The sequence below is a fragment of the Apostichopus japonicus genome, chromosome 9, assembly GCF_037975245.1.
Source record: "Apostichopus japonicus isolate 1M-3 chromosome 9, ASM3797524v1, whole genome shotgun sequence".
In the NCBI taxonomy this organism is placed as follows: Eukaryota; Metazoa; Echinodermata; class Holothuroidea; order Aspidochirotida; family Stichopodidae; genus Apostichopus; species Apostichopus japonicus.
Window position 1 is genome coordinate 14,665,404 of NC_092569.1, and position 20,754 is coordinate 14,686,157.

At 37.5% G+C, this 20,754-nt stretch overlaps 1 protein-coding gene across 2 annotated transcripts in view; it reads left to right on the plus strand.

Annotated features, from left to right (window-relative positions):
• Positions 1 to 20,754, plus strand: part of LOC139973226 (serine/threonine-protein kinase Sgk1-like) — a 60,553-nt gene that overhangs the window by 13,054 nt on the left and 26,745 nt on the right. For both annotated transcript variants that reach the window (XM_071979759.1, XM_071979760.1), the window contains one exon: positions 10,104 to 10,187. In XM_071979759.1, the coding sequence (XP_071835860.1) occupies positions 10,104 to 10,187 (84 nt within the window). The remainder of the gene's footprint in view (positions 1 to 10,103; positions 10,188 to 20,754) is intronic.

Below are 20,754 nucleotides of genomic sequence, written 5' to 3' on the forward strand. Positions count from 1 at the left end.
CGGGACAATAAGTAACTTTAAACATCTTCAATGACCATTGTTCATAACCATTAGCTGGCTATGCTATATTTGCTATATAACTACAGTTGGCACAGGATCTGCATGAATCCACATTTCTTCAAAAACAAGAAAGAAAACACTCACCCGCACGCACCCACACACATGCCTTACACAAACCCAAAGTAACTGCAAACGTAGTGTAGACAGTTGCTACTTGCACAGTAAGCTTACATATCAAATGTAAATAAAAATTTATAACACATCAGTTGAATAATTTCTTCGTGTTGCTTATCTCCAAAAGTTCTTTGCCATATCGTTAATGGCTGCACGTGTAACCGTCGTGCTATCATATCATATCGCACTAGGTGGTATATATATGTATGCTGCACGTAGTACAGTACCAGTGCCATGCTCATTACAGCCTAGATATTATAAACACCTGACAAAAATCAACTCAACTCAGAGGAGTTTTCTGACGACGTCGACGACGATGATGATCATGATGATGGGTTGATTGCGGTATATATCAAATACGTAGGTGTTGTTATGTTTTCTCATAAAATTCAAGACGTTTGCAGAGAGAAGGATTGACCGTTCTGCCGACGATGAACAGAACTGCGTGGGTGCATAGATGAGAGCATTTAGGCGGCAAGTTGAGAGAAAAACAAGAAGAAGAAGGAGAGGGTTTTAAGACCGTACATGTGTGTATCGAGTTTCTATCAGTATAACTTGTTAATTTGAAAAATAAGAGGACAGAATTTCTTTTGCTGTGTGTTTTTGGTTTGTAAAAAATAGGTTTGGGGCAAATAAGTTTACCTAGGTTGTTGTTGCTATATAATAATTTACTGGAGTATGAATGGAAGATTAATGTTGTTCGTTGACTGAGCTGTTGAATACAGGATTGAAAAGCCATATATTTTTACACATAATTGGATGTATTTCTCTTTTCATGTATTGAAGTGGTCATAACCGAATTTGAATGTCCCTTTAACATTGAATCAAGTGCAGCTAACAATTTTGTGAAGAGAAAAATGTTTTTTCATACATTTGATTCATATTTTGTCAATTAAAATTACAGTAACTTCAAGCCAAACCTTGTCATGTACTTGTCAAGTTTCCCAATGTAGAAATTGTCACTCTCAAACTGTTTAAAGGTCTGCTGTATAGACCCCAACTATAGCACGCTATCATGGAAAAGTATCTTGAGATTACGTAATCGACCTGCCTTGGTCGTAAAATGACCTCTTTTTACCAATTAGTCTGCAATGCCTGCCATATATTTTTTCATGTATGAGGTCTGTGTTTGAACGCTGTATTATTAACTACACTGTAGACATGAACATATTTCCACACAGTGTTTACACAAAGAGCCTTATAGTGTTAATAAGCTAGATGCAGGCTAATCTTAGAGCCTGAGGTGGATTTACGACTGTGGCAGGTCGATTACGTAATCACTAAACTTTCCTAGCTATAGCGTGGTATAATTGGACTCAATAAAGCAGATCTTTAAGTCTCTATGACTGTCATTTACCATTTGTCTACAGTTACATATGTACAATACTTGCAAAGAAAACATAAGATTCCAAAGAAAACATGAGATCGCCAAAAAACGTTAATAACTTTAAACAAATTCACCTCAACACTGTGTGCATGCTTACACGCTTTAAATATGTATCCATGGCTAAAAAATATCATAGGACGTTAAAAATAGAAGTACTACGGAACTGAAAGTAAACTGTTTGGTGACGCAATTTCAGTCCAGAAAGGAAGGATACATTTAATTTGCCCACCTAGCTTGGCGAGTCATTTGAATATTATCCACCGTTATAAAGTTAATACTAGATGCAGTGACTGTAATTTTGAAGATTTTTTTTTTTTTAAATGAGTTCAGGAGCAGCCTTGGTTAATTAATTCATTTAGTTCTCTTCCTTGCTTTTACCTTTCTCCTGATATACCATTAATTAGCACTCACCATTGTACTGTACTGTGTCTAGAATTAAGTGTAGGCAGGTACAGTAAATGTCACGTACAGCTTGTAAATTCCCCAAACAAGTGTTGCAGAAATTATTTAAATCCTAAATTTGTTGAAAATGTGTCATGTGTATTTACTGTTCGGAAAATACCCAAACCAACTTATAATTTTTGGGGGTATTTTTTACCTCGCTTCTGCAACTTTTTTTTGGGGGGGGGGGGGGTTTGAGCATTGTAACGGTATGGTGGTTGCTTAAGTCATGGTTTGTTTGAATTTCTGGCATATTTAGGGACAATATACCATATTTTACATTGTCTTGAAGCTGCTAAAAGAGGTAATAGGGTTTTAGGTATGATCAAGAGGAACTTCAGTTTTCTGAAAGAGGACATCGTAGTTAGGCTTTATAAGCAGTTGGTTAGGCCTCATCTGGAGTATGCTGTGCAGGCTTGGAACCCTTATTTTGCTAAGGATAAGGAAGTACTTGAAAAGGTCCAGAGGAGAGCTACTAGGATGATTAGTTCCTTAAAGAGGGTTCCTTATTATACTGTAGGCGGTTACAACTGTTGAATCTCACCACACTGGAGCTTAGGAGGTTACGTGGGGACTTGATCCAGGTTTTCAAGATTGTGTATGGTTTCGACAATTTATCCTTTACCGACTTTTTCATGTTTGCAAACAGTAGTTGTACTAGAGGTCATTGTCTTAAACTTCAAAAGTCGCATAGTAGGATTAATATTCGGCATAACTTTTTTTCTAATAGGGTTGTGAATGAGTGGAATAGTTTGCCTGAGAAAGTTGTACTTGCAAGTAGTGTCAATGGGTTTAAGAATGCTTTGGACAAGCACTTTAAGCATTGTAATCGGGTCTGAGTGTTTGTGTCTTCAGTTTTTTCCCTCTCTTTATAGGGTCCTTGATGGGGACCTAAGTGTCCCTCCTGATCCTTTTTTTCTACTAAACTAAACTAAACTATATAATATACTCATGGCCTTTAGAGTCCTTTGGTCAAGTGGTTAAGGCAGAGGACCCGTGATATAAGGTTTACACGTTCGAGTCCAGGCCAGAACATTACGTTGTGTCCTTGGGCAAGGGACTTTATCTCCATTGCCTCTCTTCACCCAGGTGTATAAATGGGAACTTGCACGGTAACCTGTAAATATAGTTGCGTGTGCTGGTTTGGGTTTGCACCCTACGGGAAGTCCCCCAGGAGACACGTATATGTTGTGTACTTTGGTGCCCCAGGAGAGATTGATTGAATTGTGCACACTTTGGTGTGTGGGTGTGACAAGCTACCAATGACCAGGGGTTAAGTTGTAAGTCATGTGAGGGGGGCCTTGGCCTCAAACAAGACTGTAAACCTTCAACTTTAATATTTTCTATGTATACTCTGTACAGTATGTCAATGTGTTATGGTATGAAGTACTGAGACACCTACATTTACTATATATACATGCATACCCATTGCGTATGAAATGCAACTTGATTGAATCCCACATAATTTTTATTCTAACCAGTGGTTAGAATTTTTCTCATATATATAACAGTAATATATTCATCCAATGTCCAGTTTTCCCCCCAAAATTAATTTCTTTAATTTTTCTGTAACGCATGACTCTGAAGCTCTCTTCTCAGCATACACATACACTAATAGCAACAAACATACATGTGTGCGGTAGGGAGTACTGCTGTACATGGAGCTTTGATAATGATAACTTCTCTCAAGTCTTTAAGTCTGAGAATTCGATCCTTTGTCAGCTTCACATCTTCCCCGCAAATTTGATATGCCATTCATGTGAAAAAGCAATAAAGGTATTTTATGAACCGCCGATACCTGTGACTCTTGGCATTTTAAACAGCAGGTATTCCTCTCGAGTAACCGCTGTATGCACAAATGAACGAATTGAAAAGAAGCTAAGGGTGACCTTGGTGATTTTGGTAAGAAATGCAGGATATTTCCAGAGTTATCTATAGATGCTAAGATTTGAAAAGCATATATATATATATTAAATTGTACTTCCTGGTAGTTTGGTTTACATACTACACTGTACCAGGCCATTACTAATGGAAACTAAAAATAGACAAAGGGAAAAAAAAACATGATAATAATAATCTGTTGATCACATCATTATTTTAATGGGTAAAACAAGCTTTTCTGAGAGAATGATTCCAGGTTACTGATTTTGCTGGATTTACAGGGCTCCTAGCTCTCCTACAGGTCTGGACGTTTTAGCAATTTTGATACCATTAAAATAGTAAAATGTGGGAAAGCTCAGATTTGTTCATTTTTGGAGTATATACAGTAGACATGTGTCATGTTGGCATGCATTGGTCACAAGGTACTGGATTATTGATTGAAAGCCCAAGCTGCTGTGATTTTCCTTGATCAATAAATATATTTTTCACAAAACAATTGAACTTTGCCACAGTAAATCCTCTTTTCCAAAGATCCTATCTTAACTTTCCTTTGTAGCTGTATCCATGTTCCCGAGCTGCTGATTCAAATTTCAGATGGTGTCATAATTAATTATGAAACTCAACTTTGATTAAGATGAACTTTGCTATTATATTTAAGGACTGCATGCATGTTGAATCGTAAACATGGCAATGTTCTTTTCAATCTCACCTCCCTCTATCCCCCTTGACAGAAAAAAAACAACAAAGAAAAATTAGAACAAGTGATGTAAACTTTTACCTTGAAATATCCATACCCTGCACTATACTGTCCATACATAAACAATGGACAGATACATAGATATTTCAGTTTAAGAGAGGTTCATGTTACTTTCCTGAACCAGTATTTCAAATAAACAGTGACATACTGTCTCTTGTTAATTGTATACTGTCAGACGTCAGTGCGTTCAAACAGACTTATATGCTAGATACAGTATACAGTATATCACTAGTACAGTAGATATGCACAATTTATGATCATACGACCCCCTGTATGTGTGACAGCACTGTGAACATTTAACATTAGGGCTATGTGATTGCTCCTCCCCTCTCCCCCTCTCTGCACCCCTCTCATCAGCTGTCTCTGCACCCCTCTCACTCTCTGCACCCCTCTCACTCTCTGCACCTCTCTCGCTGCACCCCCTCTCCACTATATGCATCCCACCCCCTCTTTGTACCCCTGTTCTGCATCCCTTCCTCTCTCTGCATCCGATCCCCTGTCAAAAGAAATGAAGTACATTGCTGTGTACACAGGGTGAACGTAACACGTACATTTTGAAAATATACAGTATTTATTATATTCTTGCGTGCTGTGTGTAACCCTGCCTGCATCATTCACTGTGTGCACATTGAAAACTGTACCGTAAATATTACTGAGCTGTAATCAGTGTGTTATATAATTGTATCCACTATATTCCTCTAAGTACTGTACATCCATAGTTATTGTTTGCACATCAAAATTAAAGAGAAATTTTGTTCAAATGAGAAAGCACTGCTTGTAAGTACAGTAGCATGTGTGCATAGTCAACATATAGTACAACAAATATAGAATGGCCAATAATTTGGCAACATCTTCTGAGCCAAACAAGGATATTAATTTAGAGACAATACAAAACAGTGAGGTTTTTAGAAAGACTAAAGAGAGCAGGTCATTGTACAGGAGCCAAGCATTGTCTGTTGTATAGTCCCTCCCCCCCCCCCGCCCCACCCACCAATGTAGCCTACTGTATATCACTTTGTGCACATTGAAATTTCCTTTACATACTGTAGTACTGGAGTATCATGCAGACCTACATATACACTGTACTGAACTCTTTTGCAGGGACCTGGCAATATCATCAAATATTTGTAACTCTTAGTGATATAAATTGAAGTCTTGCTGTGCACATACAGTACTGTACAGTACGGTACTGCAGGATCTAGTTTTAATAATGGAGGGATTTTCCCCACTTCCTCTTACAGCTGTCGAATCAGAGATGAGATCCAGATGTATATGTTATTCGGGTAGAAACGGAAATGTAAGCAAGCAAACGATTTTTCCATTTCCAGTCAACTGTGATGAAAAGAAAAAAATCCTGCTGCCATTTTGATAGCTCGATCTATGAGTAGATGAGGAAATATTCTCATTCATATGAGTTAAAGGAGTGCACTGTCTTTACGTGAACTAAAGCTCATTGTCTGAGCTTGTTTCAAATTATATCTTAGCTGTACACACTGCAGCGGTGCGTGTACAATTGATCACATGGAAATGGAACGTGGAACATGATGTTACAATAAATAGTGAATTATTTTATAACTGTGCAACTTTATAGTGAATGATAGAGAAAGAAAACAGTGATAATGCTCTGCTATATATGCTACATATATACACAACATTAAGCCATGTTATTGGTGTTTATAAGTATACATAGATCTGCAGTCAAACTAGTACCAATTAACAGCTCACTTGTCTCCTACACCCCCAATGACCCTCTCTAGAGACAAGCATTATAAATACAAAAGTCCAATGTTTTTGGAAGTGGCAATTAACATGCACCACAATTAACCTAACAAAAATACTGTACATTGGGCTCAAGTGATATGAAGTTCCCCTTTTAAACCACAATGTTCACATTTTGAAAGTCATACAAAGTTAAAATGAAAGTATATCTTTACCACGTTGTTTTCTTAGAAAATACAGAATTGAACGGAAGTGAATGGTTTCAATAATGTCATTTCCTTGTGTGATTTCAAGTCATTACATTTGAACAAGTGTAATTGACATCCATATACTGTAGTAGATCTTACAAGCAATGACTAAATTGAAGTACTCATACATTGCATCATTGATTACCTGTCTCCTCAAAACGAGCAGCACTCCATGTTGATACTGTGCCTATAGTGAACTGGGTACATGAAATTTATATATCCTTTTAAGTACTGTGCTGTATGCTGGTCACGATCGATCAATGAACCTTCTGAATCGTTCTATCATCCAAAAGTGCCTAGAAGTATGGTTGGAAGTCGTAGCAAGTGCATTTTCTGAATTTACTTCACTCCTCGCTTGAACCTGTCTCCCCACAACCTTAGCACCCTCATTCTACCGCGCCTAGAATGTCGTGGTAACCTTTTAACACTGTGCACCCTTTATGACCAGCTCCTCCGGTCACCGCCCTTCCTTCTCATGCTACCCACCAAAATGTCTAGATCGCTATTTTCGAGCGGATTTTTTTCCATCGGATTTTACCTTGGGAATTGGTAGCCATCCAGACATCGGTTGGCGTTCAACACTATGTTCTACATTGTTCAAACTATATCCTTTTCAATTTGAGCACAAAACAAACACTTTGGTCGGGAGAATGAGAAGGGAAGGATTGACCGGAGGGGTCGTAGAGGTCGCGCAGTGTTAAAAGGTTACCAGTTCATTCTAGACATGGTAGAATGAGAGTTCTGAGGTTGTGATAATCTGCAGGTAAGCTAGTTCATAAATTTCTAAACCCAGCAAGGTTTGGAACACAGGTCTGCAGAATAAATTTCTGAGTTTGGTCAACGATTTGGTCACAAATTCTTGTCAACAAAATGAAGGTTTGGAGCAAGATATTCAGTTTTTGACTTTCGAAAAATCACGGTAATGTTTGATTTATAGTTTCATGAACTGACCTTGCAGAAATGAAGATTCTTTGTCTCCAAATTATGAAGATCAAATAATAACTTGGATTTTGATTTCGTCCTCAAAATTGTGTCCCCCTAGCTGACACTTTTTCATATTAATAATATTCATTTGATGAATGCTGTTTACATAGCTTTTTTGAAATCTTCAAAATGATATTTCCTAAATTGCTTTACTACTACATATATATGCAGAAAAATGTAAGCCAAGCATATATAAATGACATACGGTACTGTACATGGTATTCTAGTTTCGATCAGTATTAAAAAACTTATCAATTTATCAACTCCAAACTGAGCTAGTATTTTCAGTCAAGTGTTCTCTTCCTCCACCCATCCCCCCCCCTTACCAAATGGTACAAGTACCTTGTAATTAACCCCTTACCAAATGGTACAAGTACCTTGTAATTAACCCAATCACTTGACTGCGGTGGAGGTGATGACTCCAGCCGAGATAACAAAGATGTCGGATGCAAATAAAGTAAGAGTGTAAATACAAACCTGCAAGGTCTTTTTAAAAGGTGGAATTAACAGAACAATAATCAGCGAGATTCGAAACGGCGCTACTCCAGACACAAAGAAAGTTGGTTTACAGTAGCTTTTAAAAATGGTAGATTTGGTAGGGAGAGGAATTAAGTACAGTAGGTGAATTTGGGCGTAGTGCTAACAGGTAGTACTGTATGTACCAAGTTCGTAGTTCATCAATGCTAGATCCAGATAAGATTTGGGGCTGAGATTACACCGTACTGTAGATACAGTAGGTCAAGGTATTTTTGTACATGGTTGGCCTACTGTATATACACTTACAGTAAGCTTAACGGTAATATTTTTTTTGAAACAGCTTCAATATGGTTTGCAACTTAATGTCAACATACTGTATATGCTGGAAAAATAAAGTAAATTTCTAAGGGAACTTTTCATAACAAGTGAAAATAAGCCTCCTGTAGATGAGGTAACACATGTTATAAAATACTGTAATCAATGCTCCCTGCCCACTCTCCACTGGCCCACCCAATCCCCATCAAGAAGAAAAATCAGTTTAAATTGGTAAAAATTCCTACATTTTGCTTCAATTCAGGAGCAATTTCGATGTACAGAAAGGTGCGGATAAGTATTCATGTATGTACAGTAACTTACCTTCCTTCCCTCACTTCAACTGTTATACTGTATTTACTTCGCTCCCCGCTTACCTGTCTCCCCACAACCTTAGCACCGCATTCTACCGTGTCTAGTATGCCCTGGTAATCTTTTAACACTGTACACCCTCACTGACCCTAGTGACCTCCTTCATTTTTCTGTTATACTGTATTTATAATGTACATGCTGGTAGAAAATTAGTCAAGGATAAATGTGCGTGCCGCTCTTTATACAAGCCTGCATTGCGAGTTGTATACGCTCTCCTGATTGGCCATTAAAGGACAAACTGTATTTGTTTGTTTGCACTATATTGGTGAGATAATTAACAGACATTGAAATTTGTGATAAATTGAGTTAATTTATTTGCAAAAAAAACCCAAAAATAATTACATCAGCTCCACAATACACAGTAGCGGAAATAGTTTAATTAGGTCCGGAAACGGATTGAACTTTTATGTCATGGTTTGACCTATTGGGAAAATTTTAGAAACATAGGATTTGTATTTAAGGAACGAAGTGTGCAGTACTGCAGTACCAGCACATTACAGTACCAGCACGGTACAGTACAGTATGTACATGTTGGAAAGGTACGTCAAGCAAAAACAAGCATCGAGATCTCTTAAAGGCTGTAGCAAAATGCAGTCTAGAAAACTGCTTTGTCCAGTTTCAGTGTAACCATTGATATGTAATTGTGGAACACATTGATTTGTCACTACCTTACAGATCTTACCATGCAAATAAATACTCAAGAATCTGTCTTAGAAATGGTAGAGATCCACTGATGGCTGTTGTAAGTCTTTTAGAGCTATGTGGTCTTGTTTGGATGTGTCATATTATTCATTCCGTTGAGTGAACCTGGGTTAACGCATAAAGGAATGGGTAAGATCAGGTACAGTAGGAGGGGGTCAGTGACCTTAGATATACGGTCATCGGGGGGCACATTGCAAGAATGTGATCTGTTATATAGGCCATGTAGATGGGTGCGAGTAGGTAAAGGAGACAGCTAAATTTACCCAAACCAGTAAGTGTTTGGGAGGGGGGGGGTGTGAGCCTGGTGGGAATTAAGTCATTCAAGACATGATTATTTAACAAAGTATGCAACCAGCTGTGTTTTAACTCTACTCGGCTTACATGGAAAAAGATATTAAATAGACTTTACTTCGCTTACTGACATACTTGTGCCGATACCCTCACAACTTTTGCAGCGTCAATCTACCACATTGAGAGTGGAACTGGTAACCATCGGTAACCATCTTGGCATTACACACTAACTCTCTCTCTCTCTGTCTCTTAGTGACCCCTTACTTGTACAGTATCAATAACACAATTATATCCCATTCTCTCATTCAAGAGATTTCAAATCTTAAAAAAAGTTCTCATATTTTGCTTCATTTCACAGGTTTACAAAGTAGTAGTTGTTACTAATGGCAAGACATGGTTCATCTTCAGAAGATACAATGAATTCCATAAACTTTACGAAACGGTAAGTTATTCCTCACACTTTAAGACCATACAGTATCATTTCCTCGCTTCCTCAGAATTTATTTGCCAGCAAAAAGTCAGAGTTCATCTGCATCGATCAGATTACTATTTTAAAACAGGTAAATTTTATTTTAATCTGAACTCAAATATATACTGTGGGCTCTGCATGTCTATAAAGTCAAGTTATAAATTTTCAGTTGTAACTTATCCTAAAGAAGAAAAGGTCAAAATATTTTCAATCCAGCCTGCGCCATTTTAAACTCAATGTGAGGTACTGTAAATTGTAGAAAAACAGACAACTGTGTTCCTAAATGTCAAGAATTGGAATGCTGGCTTTCAAGTTTCCATATTTTGGCAAGTTATGATGGGATGTTGTCATGCATTTTGTATACTGAATTAGGCATGGAACTATACTGTATAATAAAGAAATTTAAGCTACAGTGTCCTATCTTTGTTGCTGTCTTCATAAGGGATGTGCAGCTGTAAGGTTTATCTACCAGACCAGGAAAACTGACTTCCTGAATGAGGTCTATCAATTTTGGTAAAGTGAATTCATTTAATTAATTTACTCCTCCTTATATTTTCACACTCATGTTTCAAGAGATGATGCATAACTACTGTAATAGTAACACATGTATCCCTATCTGCAGCAGTCATGCATGTAGGATACATGTACTTTGGAATTATTACACAAATCTGACGTCCTGTTATACAGTACAGTAGCTTGCAATATACAGTGTGATATGCATCGCTCGCTTTCATTAACGACTCGCACTCCGATAAGTTCGAACTAAAATCCATCATATTAACAATCGGAAATAATTGCAATGTTCATTCAAGTTGCAACTTAGAAGACATTGACATCGGCATGATTGTGGATGTTCAAGTAATGTCATTAATTGAAGAACCATCGTAACTTTCATTCAGTGAAGAAATTGAGAAGGATGGATTTGTAAAGGTTATTGTGATTACTATTTACATACTCTGTAGATTTGGAAGATTGATTTTGCTCGTCCGGCTCTTATCCGTCTCCAGTCTGCTAAATACTCTCTCCTCAGATCTAACTCATCTACTAAACTTGTTATATGTTTTAGTATCTCAGATCTGGGTACTCCAGGACATTGGGAAATTTTAATTTCTGGGAAATTGGGAAGCTTTCTGATTCCAGTGTTAGTAGTACCTACTACAATAAGCAGAGTCTAGTATCAAGAAGCAGCGTGCGGACGACTTGATCCATTCATGGACTCTGTTAACTGCTTCGGGCGACTATCAACATCAGTGCAATAACACATTTGTACAGTAGTTGGACCTACTGATATACAAATACAATGTTACACATATATTCAAACCGAACTACAACGACATGCTGTTTGTCTCCACCATTGTATGATACAGTACTACCGACGTATGTATACATGTACTACTGTCAATTATTCTACTGATATGTACATATTACTATATGTTTACCCAGCAGACACTTTCATATCTAGGTACTTAACCATACCGCAATGAAGCAAGTTTCATGGGTTAGAAGTCTAACAATTGTGGTAACCTTTGATTTTGAATTTTGAGAGTCTTTCTCCTTTGTGTTCCCCAAAGGTTGCTTTTCAACTGGAGGTTGTCCTGCATACATACATGTACCCTGACTAAAACACTCCTCAGAATTTAGCCACATTACGTGGAGTACTCGCAGACTACAATAACATACAGTACTGTACTGTACATGTAGCACATGGCTACAGTACATACAGGCCATACAGATAGAAACATCTCTACCTGCAAAGTCTCTAAGTCTGTAGATGATGAACTACAGGGCTGTTGTTGTTGCTATCTGTACATGTGTACAGCTCTGACTTTATCTTGAAACTATGCTGATTGTAGGGCCTATACTGTTTATCATGGAATGGTGTCAAACTAGAAGAGGCCATGTGAACATGAGAGTGAACATATATGTACAGTACAGACATGTACAGACACACATACTGATGTATCCATGTAGAATTTGTGTAGTGTAGAATTTGTAGCGTCAACGATATGTACTGCTTACCCTTAGCAACATACAGATTTTACAGAGCTCAAGATATGGATGCTTTCAAAGGGAAAGTCCATGGTGGATTATATTTTCTTTTGACGGATGAAAATGGGAACATACATATGTATTCTAAGCCTCAGGAGGATGTTTGCATCCAATTTATACAGTATTTTACACATTAACATTTTCAAGACACGTTTTGTAGTGAACTTGAAGTGCAAGTAGATGCACTGATAAATTTGTATTTTATTTTATACTAAAATGTACAGTACATCCAATTTATTTTTTTCAACAGTGGGAGGCATTTACATATTGTATTAGTATACTACAGTTATTGGGGTATGTTTACTTCAATTTTGTAAACTTCAAATCAGAGGTCTAGGGCAAACTTGTAACTTAACCAATCCAATGTGAAAATAATAAGATGGTAAATATAAGGAAAGCAAAACTTTGTGTTCGTCTCTCCTGTTTGCTTCAACTCTGCTTACGATACAAATCTGAGGAAAAATTCACCTATCAATATCTCAAAAACAAAATATAGGAATTGCATGCAAACTTCAGTAGCTCACTAACAAAATGGTCTCCATTCAACCAGTAAAACATGATATTTTCTCCTGGAATATACTTTTGACAATGGGAATCTAGCAAGCATCTACATGAATAGAGGAAATCTTCTGCAAGGTTTATACTGTATGGAATGATTTTATAAGAGGCCTACAGTATACCTGCCAGTACATAGCAACCAACAGCTAAAGTCTGCACAGTACCTAGATATTGAACGGTAGTAAATATAGTACTGTGGGTACATGCCTTTACAATACAAGATGGATGCTAACTGGATATAAAGTTTGATGGACTTTGAAATGATTTTTAATTATTTTTTATATATATTATTTAATTAAGGAATTGTATCGTTTCTATGGTTACGTAGTGTGAATCATTAAATCCTGTTTCCTGATCCTGGAATTATTGTGCCGCTTGCAATATTTTCCTGTACGATGTTTATCTTCCTTTTCTATTTTGTGATCACCTATATAGTGCATTGAGCAACTTTTGTCAGATTGCTATATTTAGACTAATTATTATTATCAAAATAAAATAAAACTGCTAGCGAACTGCTTATCCACTAGAGAGCCTGTGTAGGAGAATGTATAAAAGTAAGTTGGCCTAACGTTTCGATCCTAACAGGATCTTCTTCAGAGGCTAGATGACAAGAGACAGTAACATAAGGGACAAAAACACGCACAGAATGTTGCTTTCTTCTCTCCATCCCTTGTCTACTTATAATCCCCTTTCATCCATCTCATTGTGTTCACCGTGCTCATTAACCTGTCTGTATTCTGTGCGTGTTTTTGTCCCTTCTGTTACTGTAACTTGTCATTTAGCCTCTGAAGAAGATCCTGCTAGGATCAAAATGTCAGGCCAACTTACTTTTATACATAATTATTATTATTATAATTATGATGATGTTGTCATCGATATGCCTGGATATACTTGTAATAAAAACTGTCTGTAGCAAGCTGTGCATAACTACAGAACTCGCTCACTTACAAACTATACCTACATACTTAGCAGCATATACAGACTTCAAGATGGTAAGCTGACTAAACATTGATGAAATTATAAATTGGCGGTCTAAACGAGAAAGAGAGAGGGGGGGGGGGGGGGGGGGGGAGGTTGCTGGTGTAGAAGCCTGTGTAGATTTTGCCATAGAGATATTGTTTACCCTAAAGTATGTATGCAACCATGGATCCAGGCATCCAATATGAGAAGTTCCTCGCCTTCCCCCTCCCTCCAACAAAAATACAGAAAATTGGGGGAGAGGATGGGAAAGGGAGAGTGCTGGTGTAGAAGCCTGTGTAGATTATGCCATAGAGATATTGTTTACCATAAACTACATGTAACCATGAGTCAGATGGGGGTACAGGCACCCAACATGAGAAGCCCCTTGCCTGTCCTCCCTCCACAGAAAAAAAAAGAAAGGGTTGCAATAAGCTATTGACAAATATCCACAGAATGTTTTGTGACAAAATGCTTCCTTTTGGCTGCCTGTTCATATTTCCTAAGTTACGGGAATACAGCGTATATGTACAGGTACAGTACATTTAAACTTGAAACTTTTATGTAATGAGGCCAAGCTTGTACTGCGTTTCAATCCACTGTGTCTTACACCATACTGTACATACTATGCATCTAAATTAACTGAGCCAGCTTGGTTAACATGCATGTGTTAACATAGTGCCTAATTTGATTGTCTACCTCACAGCCAGTTGGTGTTCCATAGTTGATGTCTGGTCCAGTGCCCCCCAAATAAGTAATGTATGCAGACCCTGTCTGTGCCTATACCTATACATGTGCGTCCAGTGTCACTACTATACATATAGTTGGCTGCATCTGAAGCCACATTTACAAAGTTCAAGATGCTTGTCTTATAGTGTGGAATCCTGATAGAGATGACAATTATAAGCTTTAATTATTATTACACGTATACTGTTTAGCTGATCCTTATTAATTGAATCATAATCAATTGAATCATTGGATTGGTATTCTAACAGAGGGCGGCAGACATTTATGAAAGAAATACCAAAGTTAGTTAGTTAGTTGCACATGGTATGTACATGCAACTATAAGCATAGATACTGTACTGTACCCAATACAAATAACATGCAAATTAAGTTCAACATGAATGCTTAACAGGACGGGAATCTACATTAACGATGCACTCATGAACCTCTTGAACCTACGATATAAGTGAACGGAATGTACTCTCTCGGATTAATACAGCCCTTTATACCCTCATCCATATTTGTTTTGATTTCCCAAGTTCTCTCAAATACAGCTGTGTTTGGGTTCAGACTGCTGGTATTTTGATTCTACTTCCTGTAGTAGTTTGTCTTTCATACATGAGATACTCTCATCTCACATTGAATAACAATGGGCTATTGTCACAGCTGTATTGTCAAGTACGATGACACCTCTACCTTCCTCTCATACAATCATTTATTTATTTATCTTCATATTGGATTTAGCAGACCTGTATAAAATGTTTTATGTTCAAACAACCTCACCCCATATGTAGGAAAAAGATAAAAAATCTAGATGGAGTTTTTCAATTATCAAAATGACTAATTACATTGCTCCATAATTAGTGTTACAGTACCTTGTCTACCAGAGGAATATATTTCTCTTCAACATTGTATCCCAGTGGCGAAGCTAGGGGTATTGGTTCGGGGGGGGGCGAGAATGGTCTAAGCGGACCGCCACCACAAGTTGGCGTGGAGCGTACAGAATTTTTTTGAGTGAAGATACTGTACTCCCTAGATCGCCGGAAATGACCCTTTCCAGGCCTTGCTAATTTGCAGATAAACGAAGAATAAATAAGTGTCATCGCCAACAAAATACATGTGACAAATGTCAATAGGTAGATACAGTAGGAGCGCAATAAAATAGTCAATAATCGCGAATAAGTAAAAATTGGTAAACAGCTGAAAAGGGCGCCAGCAGTCCAGTTGAGCCCGTCAGGTGGGGCATTTGCCCCCCCCCCCTGACTGTATGGGCGCTCCGCCACTGGTTGTATCCTACCCTATACTCTCCAATATACTTTTTGCCCTCCTTGTTTTGCACAAATACCAAGTTGAAGCTCTACGATCTATTTCTCTTTCTTGCTGTGATGCTCTTATAATGGTATTGTTTCCATCTTTTGACCCTGTGTACAGTACTTTTATCTCTTTTTCTTTTCTTTAAATCTCTTCAGATTTCTCCAAGAACTATATAAAATATAAGAAAAGAATCTCCCTTGACAAATCCTCAGGGAATATCGCTGTAAAATTTGATATTCGGTAAAATTTGATATCAGTCTGGCCTGTACAGTATTAACAAACAAGAAATGACTCGTTGGTATCACAACAGATTCGGTTACGGAGAATATAAGTATAACAAAGAAGGAAACAGATTCTTGTAGTAAAATTCTGCAATATTAGTAAAGTTCTGTTTTTGTGGGGTCATTTCTGGCATTGTATTGCTGAGATGATATGTACGTAGATTTGAACAAAATCAGAAAATGAATTTATATTAGCCGGATTGCAGCAACTGATGAAAATGACAGTGTTGTGGTTATACAGTAGTAATCTAAGCCTTCAGAAATGATACGATTTACTTGATAAGATCCTTTATGGCTAACCTGTCTCCAATCTACTGTCATTATGCACTCAAATCTACCTATAAGTTGGCTACAAAACGTAGTAACAGTTTAGCACTGCTCCCCACCCCCCCCCCCCCCCGCACTCAAATCTACCTATATGTTGGCTACAAAATGTAGTAACAGTTTAGCACTGCTCCTCCCGCACTCAAATCTACCTATTTGTTGGCTACAAAACGTTAGCACTGCCCCCCCCCCCCCCGCACTCAAATCTACTTATATGTTGGCTACAAAAGGTAGTAACAGTTTAGCACCACTCCCCTCCCCCCCCCCCGCACTCAAATCTACAGGTCTATATGTTGGCTACAAAGGCGGTAACAGTTTAGCACTGCCCCCCCCCCCCTGCACTCAAATGTACCTACAGTATGTAGGCTACAAAAGGTAGTAACAGTTTAGCACTACTCCCCTCACTTTCCCCCCCTCCCCCACTGACAACCGCTGCAAGATCCTGCTGATGACAGCTACGATGTATCACTATCAAACAGTAGGGATTATCCCTTCAGACATGCAGTCAGTGAAACTGTAGCTCAGCACATTATAGTCTTATCTCCCTAAACAACAGCTTTGAATATTGCATGATGAGCTACAGCGCCCTGAGCCACATGTCATCTCAAACCAGCTGCCAGTATTGGTCGATCATTTCAATTTAATGATGCATACCAACATTAAAACCAGGAGCCTCCATCCCCCAAATCAGTTTCTAATTATCATGTCTTCTGCCCTGCCCTCAAAGACATATTTCATATTCCCACCCCTGTGATCTCATTTTTTTCCCCCCTTTAAATTGAATCTCAATTTTTCTGGTTACTGTACATCTATATATTTCAAACTCCATATTCCAAATACTTACAGCTTACCATGTAGTTTATCATAATTTCCAGCCCTCATGTAGGCAGGATAATTTTTCTAGTTACTGTAGCCATTCTGCTGCTTGAAGAAACACTTTCTCACTTCCTTCTAACTCATTCCGACGCAACATTTTCCTTCTTGTACTAAATACTGTATACTTATATTAAACCTTTATTCATACCAGAAGCCTTGAATTAAATTTATCTGTATTTTTCTCAATTAATGCATGACAGCCTTCCACGGCGCCCCTCGGAATATGAGGAAGTTTCATATTTAATGTGGCGAGAGTGTTTTGGGGGAGTTGTTGCTACGGCAACTAGAGAAACATGGACAAAAAGAGGGAGAAGAAGAAAATCTAAGTTTGCCAATGAATTTGAATTTCTGCTCAGCAGGGATATAGTACTGTCTTATAGAATTCAGGAAGAAAATTTGTTTTGAATAATTTAGCTTTGTGGTTTTCCGTGACAATATATTTGGAATGAATTACAAGATATATAGTCAGTTGGGGTAAAAAAAAACAAGGGGGTAGTTGGGGTAAAAAAAAACAACCCCTTTTTATAGAAGGGGAATATTTAGCCAAAGTTCCAATTTATTTTGGGTGATACAGTAGTCCTATATGTCTAGTTTATTATTATATAATTTCTGGAACTCAATGTCACTTTGCTGCCAATCACCGCTTCATCGAATCAAGCGAATGCTCAAATAGCAAAATTTGAAGTTTGTACCACATATCCGAAACTTTCTCCTGCATACCCAGCTTATATGATGTGGAGATTATTCCAGCAGTTACAGCATAGCAGCTAGTGATATTACACTCCCCCATGGTAGAATTACTCCAACTTCATTCACGCTTCATGGGGGGGCCTTGTTTTTTTTTACCCCCAAAAAATGATGCGAATGGGGTAAAAAAAAACAAGTACTTTCCGGCTCGAATGTACTCCCTACTTTGGGCGAATGGATAAATTTTTCCATAATGTTGATTTTAGAAGTTAGGCAAATATTTTTCATGTCTGTCATGTGTCAAAAATGTTCAATAATTGGGCAGAAGTAACTGAAATTGGCTCAACTCTAATGTTTCTACTATATTACACCACATTTGTGTAGCATCATATACACACTGTACAGTATGAATATGGCTGAGCATGACATATGACACGAGCCATCCATAATTACGAATTAAGACAATTTCACAATTTTTTTCCTTTTTCATGTAAAGGTAGTAGCTCATACTTAGATGTATTTATATGCAAACATGATTTAAAGATACGTTCATGAAGAAAATAGCTGTTTTCTAGCATTGTTTTTTTTACCCCGGCATTGTTTTTTTTTACCCCGAATTAAGCAAATTTTGGGGGTAAATAAAAAACAACATTTTTCGCCAAAAACGACACTTTCCACTTACAAAAAAGTTATTTTTGTTAGATTCTCTTTAAGAGAGTCCCACTCCACACACTTGAACATTGGAACCGAAACAATACCTCTTACTCATCAATTTTTAGAGCAAACTTTAGGTAAATTGTTTTTTTTTACCCCACTTGACTATATACACACTAAAAGTTTAATATCATAAGAGGAACTATTTTTTTCTTGAAAGGTTGACAACCTGACATCTCCTCCAATAAATGTAGATTAAGTACTTTAGGCATATGATCAGTAAAAACTGAAACAATTTACTTTGATCCTTACTTACCTGTCTATTCACAAACAGAGCACTCTGGTTCTACCGTGCATACTGTATAGAGCAATCTGTTAGTTTGCTAAATAGTACCGTGCACCCTCAGAAAGTCACTATTTCTAGTCAACCTAGCCTGTTCTGCTGTATACTGCCCAGAGTTCCTAAGCATATACAGTATATATTGGTCTTTTGCCTGGTTTCCATGGAGACATACCAGTGGTACTTATCAAGACTAGCTATATATACCCCCTCCCAGTCCCAAATATGTATCAGGTTCTGTGATGGCCAGACACATCAATTAATGTGTCCCCAATCACTTTTTCTTCTGTTTGTATTCTTTTTGCCAGGTTTCCATGGAGACATACATGTATTGTTGGTGCCTATAAAATCCAGCTACTGTATATGTCCCCTCCCCATCCCTAGATCCTGTTTCAGGTTCCGCATCAGTTAAAGAGTCCCCAATTACTTTTTCTCTTCTTTGCATTCTCACTGTTATAAGCCTACCGACAAATTCCTGCATCTCTTCATAAAGCCTTAGAATCTACTTCAAACTGTTCTTACTGTTGTTAGCTCAAAAATAGTATGCAATAAGCCTGATAACAGGTATGTATTTATGTATGTATGTACAGTATGTATGTATTTTAGATACTCCTGCAAGTGCCAGGAACTCGCGAAGACGCCATCATTGGCTTATCAAAGCCGCAAGCTTAGCTGACCGAAGTCAGTCTCTTAGATTCATATTTAACGTCCAAGATTATGAATTGTCAATTGTCAACAACTCTGTAACTGGACGACATACATTAATCTTGGAGTGACTCTAACCGGGGACCTTATAAACGATTGAAAGGCACCGGCGATAATCACTGAGCTAACACTCCTAACATTCCTAATGTACACTCTAACATACAAATGAATCCTAAATCTCCATGATGACACATATTCAGGAAGACTTTGACTTTTGTAATCAATATATAGAGTATGTATTACGAACATCCTACGCTTTATTAACCAATTAACTGAGATGTCTAATTAGGTTGCGTATATTCTGTTTCCTTGCTCAGTTCCTATGTCATGTGTATGTACTTGGCATGCGCTTAGAACTCATTTCCAGGAGTTAGGGAATTATTATTTCTGTAATGAATTGCATCCTGTCTCCCACAACTAAGTTTTTACCCTTCAGCACTTGTCAGCAGTATTAAATAAGAAAACACTGTACATCCATGTCAAGGTATAAGCACTGTCCTAGATTTTGCAAACTATCACATCATAAAGCAGCTTTTTCCCTCCTTTACTCTCTTTTTTTTCGTAGAAGTTAGTGCGAATGATTAAAATTTAATAGTTAATCACATTTGGCTTTATAACTATAATAAATTAACCAACTTTTTCTCTGAAAAATTCTGGTAAAAATATGTTAGGAAAAGGATAATTGTACTAAACTGGCATATAAAGCTGTAAATATGCCATCATTTTGGTATACAGTAGCCATCTATAAAAACATGATTTTCTTCAAAGGATAGGGGTCTCACCCCTCTCCTTTCAACTTAAGGAAAATGGTAACCCCTACTCAAAATAATAATTGCAGTTTGAAGGATACAGGAACTATAGATTAGATTTCATCAGCAATTAATTTCAACTTGATGAGTGACTATAATTTAATTTGTTTCACTCATCGATATTTCGTTGTGGGGATACTTTCCGTAGTGCATCATTAACCACATTTACCAGCATTTACTTTTAGTTTTACTTGGAGTTTTTATACTTCCCTATATATGGCAAATGAATATTATTTTGTACAATTGTCCTGCTAATCAAAG